The sequence below is a fragment of the Hyaena hyaena genome, unplaced genomic scaffold (assembly GCF_003009895.1).
Source record: "Hyaena hyaena isolate Hyena2069 unplaced genomic scaffold, ASM300989v1 scaffold_11, whole genome shotgun sequence".
Taxonomy (NCBI): domain Eukaryota; kingdom Metazoa; phylum Chordata; class Mammalia; order Carnivora; family Hyaenidae; genus Hyaena; species Hyaena hyaena.
In genome coordinates, this window is record NW_024080643.1 from 834,095 (window position 1) to 843,160 (window position 9,066).

At 39.6% G+C, this 9,066-nt stretch overlaps 1 protein-coding gene across 1 annotated transcript in view; it reads left to right on the forward strand.

The window, feature by feature from the left end:
- The window catches only part of UBL3 (ubiquitin like 3), a 67,270-nt gene extending 58,650 nt beyond the window's left edge, over positions 1-8,620 (forward strand). Inside the window, exons 4-5 of the mRNA XM_039255293.1 lie at positions 5,320-5,397; positions 5,717-8,620. Of these exons, the coding sequence (XP_039111224.1) occupies positions 5,320-5,397; positions 5,717-5,769 (131 nt within the window). The 3' untranslated portion in view covers positions 5,770-8,620. The remainder of the gene's footprint in view (positions 1-5,319; positions 5,398-5,716) is intronic.
- The last annotated feature ends 446 nt before the right edge of the window (positions 8,621-9,066 follow it).

Here is a 9,066-nt window from a genome sequence, read left to right on the forward strand (position 1 = left end):
TGTGATGTATATAATATGTAAATACAATATTTATAAGAGTTTTAATAGTTCAAAATATGCTAGTAATTTTTATTATTTGCTATTTATATATTGTCTCTCATTTAATTCTCTAAGCATGTCTATTAAACAGGAATTATCCCCATTTACTTTGAGGAAACAGGCTGGGGTGGCAAGAGAGCTCTCTTTGCCCAAATACATTCTGTGACCCATCCAGTGTTAGTTCTCTGGTAGAGCTAGAGTCCTAAAATAGTTACACTTAGCTGGTTTGGTTTCCTCCTGCTAAGGAGGTCCTTCTACCTTTCCTCTTTTCTAGAATCCCACCTACCTTCCCCACAGTTTTCCATTTCTATTTTAATACACAAATTAACACGTAGATACATTCCTGTTGTAAAAGACTTAAACATATAAGCAAATATAGTCCTTACTGATGAAGTTTTACATTGTGACCATTTATTCACTATATAATGCTGCAATGAACATAAAAGTATATACATCTTGTAAAAATATATTTAAGAGGGCTCCTAAAAAAGGAATTGCTATTGAAATATTTTAATTTTTTAAAAAAAAATTTATTTTAAGTAATCTCTACACCCAAAGTGGAGCTTGAAATCATGACCCTAAGATGAAGAGTTGCATGCTCTTCCAAATGAGCCAGGCAGGTACCCTGCTATTGGAATATTTAAAGTACTTATAGATTGCACCAAACTGTCTTACAAAAGCTTTACTAATTTATTATCCCTTCAAGTGTGATTGTGTCTGTTCATCATCCCTGCCAATACTGGTCACATAAATACTTTTAATTTTTGTCAATAGAAAAAACTAGTAACGACTTTAACTTTGTTCATGTTTCAATGGGGCTGTTTCTTTTTCTCACGATTTCTAGGTTTTCTAGGTACCTTTTACTCATTGCCCATGGTATTCTATAAAATGCAGCTTTTTAAAATTGTTTCAGAGTATTAAAAAATAGAACTCCCATATGTTCCAGCACCCCCACTTCTGTGTTTTTACCTGAAGAAAATGAAAACACTAACTAAAAAAGATATCTGCACCACTATGTTCATTGTAGCATCGTTTACATTAGACAAGATGGAGAAGAAACCAGTGTTTATTGATAAACATTTCTAAAGAAAATGTAACACACCCACACACCACAGAGGAATATTATTCAGCCATAAAAAAGAATGAAATCTTGCTATTCACAACAACATGGGTGGACCTTGAGAGCATTATGCTAAGTGAAATAAGTCAGAAAGACAAACGCCATTTGCTCTCTTATATGAAGATGATTGATAAATACAAAAACAAACAAACCAAGAACAGATTTGTGGTTGCCAGAGGGGGGAGGTGAGAGAAATCTGTGGAGTGTGTGTGTGTGTGTGTGTGTGTGAGAGAGAGAGAGAGAGAGAGAGAGAGAGCACTTAAATAAATTGAAGATTGAATGAATGATATAAACTAAGCATTAAAATAAAATAACACATAACATAAAATAAAGAAGCAACATTTCCTTTGCACAACTGAGTAGGAGCATAAAAATTTGTGACCTGCCACATACGATGGGCAAAAGGTCCTGGTCTAGAGGGGGCAGCCTGTTTTCCACTGGGCTCCTTCCTCTACATGTGTTCAGATTAGGGGATATGAATAAGTTATTAGAGGATATTGATTTCTCAGCAAGTCCGTTCATCTCCAGATAGCTGACCCCCAAATCGTTTCTTTTTCCCTATAGATGGTTCTTTTCCAAGTATATATTTGAAATAATTAAGTAAAACTAAACACAGCTTTATTTTGGTTTTGTCATTCTTTTTATAGCTCTTTTATGAAATTGCATGGACCAAGTCTTTGCTCCCTGGCCATATTGTACGTTCATGAAGGATGGGCCATATTTTAGTCTTTATTTGGTGGTCTCAGCTGCACATAAGCTCTTGTGATGTTGATTGAGTTTAATATCTTAACTGCATGGATGAATCTTGAGATTCTGTTTCCCTTTGAGTATTGACGTAGGTGAGAAACTCCCCACTAATTTACATCTTTCATTATCTTTGTGTTGTGGCCCCCAAGTTTCAACTTTGTATTAAGTAAAGATCATGAGATTTGTGTTAAAATCAAACTTTGAGGAGCGCCTACGTGGCTCAGTCGGTTGAGCGTCCGCCTTCAGTTCAGGTCATGATCTCATGGCTCATGGGTTCGAGCCCCGCTCAGAGCCTGGAGCTTGCTTCAGATTCTGTGTCTCCCTCTCTATCTTCCCCTCCCCCACTCATGCTCTGTCTTTCTGTCTGTCTCTCTCTCCCAAAAATAAACATTAAAAAAAAAAACCTCTTGATTACTAGTACTTTTTTGGAATTTGTTTTTGAATAATTAACAGATTGATTTGTTGTTACTATCATTCTGTATCACTGTCAGTATTTTCAAAAACAAAATAAACCACCTCTGGTATTAGTGATTTAGACAAACAACATGGACGCATAAGCCAGACCTTTTCCAGTTGATCAGTATATCTGGGTGTTTGATCAAGGTTGAAAAGTAACATTCAACCATTTGGGATTTTGGTCACAATTTTTCTTTCTAGTTTCCCTGTGTTCTTGAGTGTGGATAATAAAGGAGACAGTACACAGAGTCATAGTGACTATCTTCAAATATTTGAATGGCTTGCGTGGAGAAGGGCGTAGGCTAGGTTAGCATGGCTTGAGACTTGCTCTGGTATAATCTCTGGCTTAGACATAGGACCAACCGCTGGAAATCAAGTGGATAGATTATTAAATACAACAAGGCATTATTTGAATGTGTCAGACTGACTAAAGAAGGAATCTATCACTGAGGGCAAAGAGTGCCTTGTTACTGGTTCCGTACGAGTAGTAGGTGGGGTTCAGGCATTTTGTGGTTGGTTAAACCAGGAGACTTGCTGCTTCCAGTGATGCTTTTGTTATCAAGTTTCTTAAAACATAGCCCTGAGTGCCCTTTTTTGAGATACAACCTTTTAGTTAACATAGAATTTCAGTCTACTAAAGAAATGGTATGATAGCAGTCTTATTAAGGATAAAAAAGGATAAAAGAAGATGGAGAGAAGATCAGCTACAGTTTGACATTCAGTACATTCCAGATCATTATTTCCCAAAGTGTGGTGGAGACGGGGTCATAAGAATCAGCTGGAATACTTATTTTGAAAAGTGCAGATTTCTGATGCTGGCTAGTTGGAGGAGAGCTCTCTCGCTCGCTCATGCGCTCTCTCTCTCTCGCTCGCTCTCTCTCCCTCCCTCCCCCCCTTTCTCTCCCTTTCCCTCCCTCTCTTCCCCCCCACCCCCCCTCATCTCTCAGTCTACAACTGAATTGAAATCCTGGGTGATTGTTATGTGAGGCTGAAGACTCCTGGATATTGTACAGTCTCATAGCAGAAAGCAGAGGCATCCACGGTGAAGTAAAGAGGGAGCCTTTTCAGTCCATGCATCCCTCTTCCTTTACCTTCTTTGACACTGTTAGCTTCAATAGCTACTGTTTCTGGTTAAAATCCAAATGGAGAAGAACAATAATACTCCCCATCAAATTTGTAGCGTCAGATGGTAAACCAGTCAGCAGCTTTCCATGCCCGTCCAGTTCACTTGCCTGTTTTCAGAGATGCGTTGCTTTCTCTGACTGATGATGACCAGGAGGAGGGTGACATTGGCCGCATGCTTGCTTTGTGCAGAGCCCGAGCTAAGCACTTTCCTTGGGTTATTTAATTCAGTCAGTACTGCTGTAAAGGACAGGTGTTAGAATTACTGCCTCCACTTTGGGCAGAGGAAACTGAGGCCTGGGAGCAGGTAAATGGCTTGCCCATGACTTGTCTCCTGTCAGCCAGTAGCAGAGATGCAATTTTCCACCCAGACCTGGCTTACTAGCTGGAGTCCAGAAGATGGGGGGGGGATGTGCAACTGTAAGTTCAGTCAGGGTTTCCCAGTACACTTAATGAACATTTTTGTAATATAGAACCTTACTTGCATTTTATTGTTAAATCAAGCCTAGGAGATTCAACATTTCATCATAGTGTGTATCTATGAGCCATCATACTTCATTTGAACTTGAGAAGCTAAGAGAAGAAACCAAATAATGGTTGACCAACTTTGAATAAGATGGAACCTCACCTTGATTACCTTAAATATTAATAACAAAGAAGATGTTTAGGACTCTTTTTTTTTTTTTTTTTTAATGTTTTATTTATTTCTAGGAGAGAGAGAGGCAGCGTGAGCAGGGGAGGGTGAGAGAGAGAGGGAGTCACAGACTGAAACAGGCTCCAGGCTCTGAGCTGGCAGTCAGCACACAGCCCGACGCGGGGCCCGAACCCACGAACCGCGAGATCATGACCTAAGCGAAAGTCGGACGCTTAACCGACTAAGCCACCCAGGCACCCCTTTAGGACTCTCTTTTTAATCTACATGTTAACTGTCATCCCACAGAGCAGGATTTGAAAAGCAGGTACCAGGAGGGTCATACTTGCCTGAGCTTAAGCCTGCCTTAACTTTGTAGTTGGTGACGAGAAAGTAGTGCTGGATGTCAGAACTAAAACATCCCAGCTATGAAAATAATTTCATAAGTTACCTTATACTGGTTGCTTCTAATTTTATATACAGAATAACAAAGCCATTCACCATGAAATTTAATGTTTGTATTTGCTTAAGTGATTCATGGACATATGGGTGTGTGTTATATTCTGTCTGAAATTTTTCATAATATTTTTATGATGAATGAGAAGAGCCTTTTAAATTAAGACTTGATTAGAAAACAGTGGTTATTAAGAACACCAACAATGATTCTGTTAAAGTAACCTTTGAAAGAAAATGTTTCCTAATTGAATAATAGAGGGTTGAGAATAAATAGTTAAAATTAAGTTTGTTGTTTCTTCTATTTCTACATTGCAGCAGCATGTTCAACACAGTAATTTTATTAAGTGACTGCATATTTCACAGAAAATTAGATTTAGAAACAAATATCTCTTAATCTAAACTTTTCCCTTAATCTAGAAAAGGCATTCTCAGAAAAAATGTGTTAGTTCCTTTTCTCCTCTGAAGGTCATCTCCGATATTAACTAATGATGTGCTTTCTCTTGTCCCCGTCCGTAAGCGGTATGGATCTGTGTCAGGCTAGTGGCCATAGCTGGGCAGAATATTTCTGAATTGTTTCTGATAATATTGACCTAATTTCATTTTGTAATACGTGCTCTAACTGGTAAGAAGTTCAATGTGCTGAGGAAGCCCTACAGAAAGCAATCGATTCTTTAAAGGGTTTCAATGCCAATTAGTGTTTTAATCGGTCGGTGTATATGTAACAACCTGCCTGCTGCTTCTCCCGTAGCATTAAAACTTCCTTTTGGCAAAACGACGGTGATGCATTTGGTCGCCAGAGAGACACTGCCAGAGCCCAACTCTCAAGGTAAGCCGGGGGCCGCAGATGCTACTCACTTGAGCTGTGGAGACAGATGGGCACTCAGAGTGGTTCTTGTTTTTTTGAACCTTGGGAGGGAAAGGAAGTTTTCATTGTTTATGAACAGAGCTTGTTAAGCAAGTAACCAGACATCCTGGAAACAGGCGATAGTGAAAACAGGCTATAGTTATAATTCCAGCTTTTTAATTAAAAAAAAAAAAATTGCAGACATTAAAAAAAAAATTCTTAACTATATCTGGATGCCAGCCCTCCCCCAATGCCTGATTTGAGCATTTTTAGCAACAAGGCTTTCCTGCCTTTTCTCTAGGTCAGAGGAATCGCGAAAAGACTGGAGAGAGTAACTGCTGTGTGATCCTGTGAACGCCATGCGCTGCGTGTGCCGGACGGAGTCCTCGTCTTTCATGCTGCTGGGACAGAGGAGACCCCCGTTGCTTTACCCTTAGGAGGAGTCCGCCTGTAGATCCACGGACCCGAATGACCCCATGAACACCGTCCTCTTTCGTCATCCACGTAAAGAGAACCAAGGACATTTTTCCACCATGATTTTTTATTTCTAGTATCTTTGTTTATGTTGAGCAGTTTTAAAATCTGTTGGCTTTTGAGTGCTGCCGTCTCCAGGCACACAGTGAGCAGGTCCTGTCCGGGCGGAGACCGCTCTGCGCACAACTAACAAGTCACGTGTTCCAACGGTCGTTTGCACTAAAAAAAAGATTGATGTTGTTTTCCTCATCAGCTTTCACAGCATGGTTCATGGTACCTAAAAATGCTCAGAAATACAATTCCACACTGGAAAACACTCAGCAATTAACGAAGTTAGTTAACGGGCCAGCTGGAGAGGGGGAAATGGAATAGGAATGGAAATGGTGGGCGACCGCCACCGAGGCCAGCCGTGGCGGCCGCTCAGGCACAGAATACGAAACTGAGTGTGACCGTTTTCACGGCCACAGACGAAAAAGCAAAACGTGCCTGTTGAAAGCACTCAGTGGAGAGCTGACGAAACGAATTGCTTTTCCTTTCACACCCGCGCGGTCACTGAGTGCTCGTCCACACAGCACAGAAGGGGTGCGAGTGCGCTTCCTAGCCTTAACGTGGGAGGGTCAGTTCCCTGCTCGGAGACGTCCGTTGCCGCACAGAGATCATAGCAAACCTCATTTCCTTACCAGTTTTATGTATTTGAAGATCAGCACATAGAATTTTCCCATAATTATTGCTCATCTGTAACTACGTCCCAGGTCACACTCACTCATTCGAGTTCAAATGAATTCTTAAAATTGAAATAATTCTCCATAGTAACTCGTTTTGTTTCTTTACGCGGTTTGCATTTGGTATTAGTGCTTGCAATTGTATTGAAATCAAAAGCTGACTTTTAAGGCATACTACATGATTAAGGATGCCATTCTTTTGTTTTATACCAATAATTTAAAAATTGATATGCTAAAACCAATTTGCACAGCACTAAAGCATGAGCTACTTTCATCTAACCCTGTAAAAATATAAAAGATTTTATATTTTTTCACTGGGAAGAAATCCTTCCTGGATGAAATCACAAATATGTGTAGAATATATTTAATAAAAAACTTATAAAATACCTAACTATAGAACTGAAATATAGATTGGCGTGCAGCATAGAGAACAATACTCCATATAAATGACTTTAGCCTTTATGAAAACGAAGTCGCGGCCTGACACTGTGTTCTGTACTGAAATAAGTGTCCGTGGCCCTTAAAAACATTCAGTGTAAATGGTTTCAGATGGTCAACTTTGTCTCAAAGCAATCTGGTTATTTTACTCATTGTCAGTGCTTTGATGGAAAGAAAGGCTTTATATGCAGTAGATCTTCGAAAATCTTGTTCATACTGATCAGAATTAAATTTGTATAGAGCAGAGTTTTAAAATGAATGTAAATAGCACTAAACATTTTCTTTCCGCAACCTGTACTTAGAGATTCTTTCTGTAAACTAAACAAATAAAATATCGTAGTGCATTTATTTCAGTGGTAATTTTAAAGGTCTTGATTAAGTCGATTGTTGTTTAAGCACCGTCTCCTCCATGTTCAAATTGTGTTCTCCTTTGTTTCGGACTCTTTAAGCATTTTGTTTCCTAATCTGTTGTTAGCTCCAGGAGTGTTCCCAGTGTACCTCTGATATTTAACCTGGTTCATTTGTGCACAGAACAACGATGGGTAGAATCATGCAGTCTCTGTCATCACTCGGATGTTAAATATTTATATGCTTTGTTGACTAGCTCACGTGTGAACTCTGTTAGTGTTTGACGCAGGAAGAATCTGGTAGTTTCTTAATTGGGCAGCGAAGCCATTTATGGCTATGTTCTTCTTTTGGAAAGCAATTACGACTGGTAATTATTTTTAATACCTGTTTTAATTCTAATTACGCTTCTGTTTTCCCAAAGTTAAAGACTATCAGTTCATTATGATTGAATTTTTATGATGGTTTAAAAAATACTGTCTATTGGTTTTCAGTATATTTTTCTGTGTGTTCTCATGTTATAAATTTCCCTTCCGCAAGACCTCAATTTAAAGTTCGCAAAATGGATAAACTGGTTCATTAGTAGAGAAAGAATTCTATCACTTAGTTCCTAATAACATTATTGTGCAAAATGAAAAAAAATAGCAGTAAAATTATATACTGAAAACACCAAAAATTTAGATGCCTTAATAGTACATACACGAAAATACTCAACTCTCCCTTTTAAAATAGTTCCTTGGACCGCCTGACGATTAAAATATGATTTATCGTATCCAAGGCTACTGTGGAAGCTCCCTCTGCCAAAAATAACAGCTCACTTGCCGCAAGGTAAAGGCTGCAAAGATCTGGTGATGGAAATAAAGCCTGACTTACGGGCTTGTGACCCTGCCCAGCACCTGGTATCCAGCCCACGTCTTTGACCTAAATTAGCCTAGACTTTGTAAGTGTTCTGGACAAGGCAAAGCTTTTCTTCTTTGTTAAAACCTCAGCATGTCTCCCTGATCTGAACTACTTGCTTTCTCTCCAGGATAGGTCGTATCTCCTCCTCTCATGAAAAATAGAGTATCTACCATCGTCAGTCACATTAAATGAGGTTTTCTCATAACCAACATTTACCCTTAGTTTTATGTCACCTTGACCAATGTTGCAGTAATTTCTGTTAGCTGATTGTGGTAAACAATGTTTCATGTGAAAACAAATTAAAACTTTCTTCATCTGTTGCAGAATATTCTCTTCTTTTAAATGACGTCTACTTGTAATTTTGGTGTGTTTTCCTATTCTTTACCGATTTTCCTTTTTTCTTGCCTTCAGTTTATTTAGTACGTTCTCTAGTAAAATCACACCGTGCCAGCCTTTATTCTTTCATTTTGACCCAAATCAGAGGGAAATGATTCATCAAACTTCAGCACGCCCTCACACCATCCTTGTCGGTGACTGTCACGGCCGGAGTCTTCAGGGTTTTTTTCCATAACCGCTTTGTAATACGGTCACTTGTTAGCCAAACAGCAAGCAGGTGAGGGGGCCCCTGAGAAGGGTGAATGACCTATAGTTCTGGCTGCCAGCCTCTCCTCTAAGCGCAGGCCCCCCAGCCTGGGTAGAGTGGGCTGCTTGGCAGAGGCAGCGGGTGACCACTGTGCGCCCCTCGACTTATTACCTCCCCCCACCTCCCACC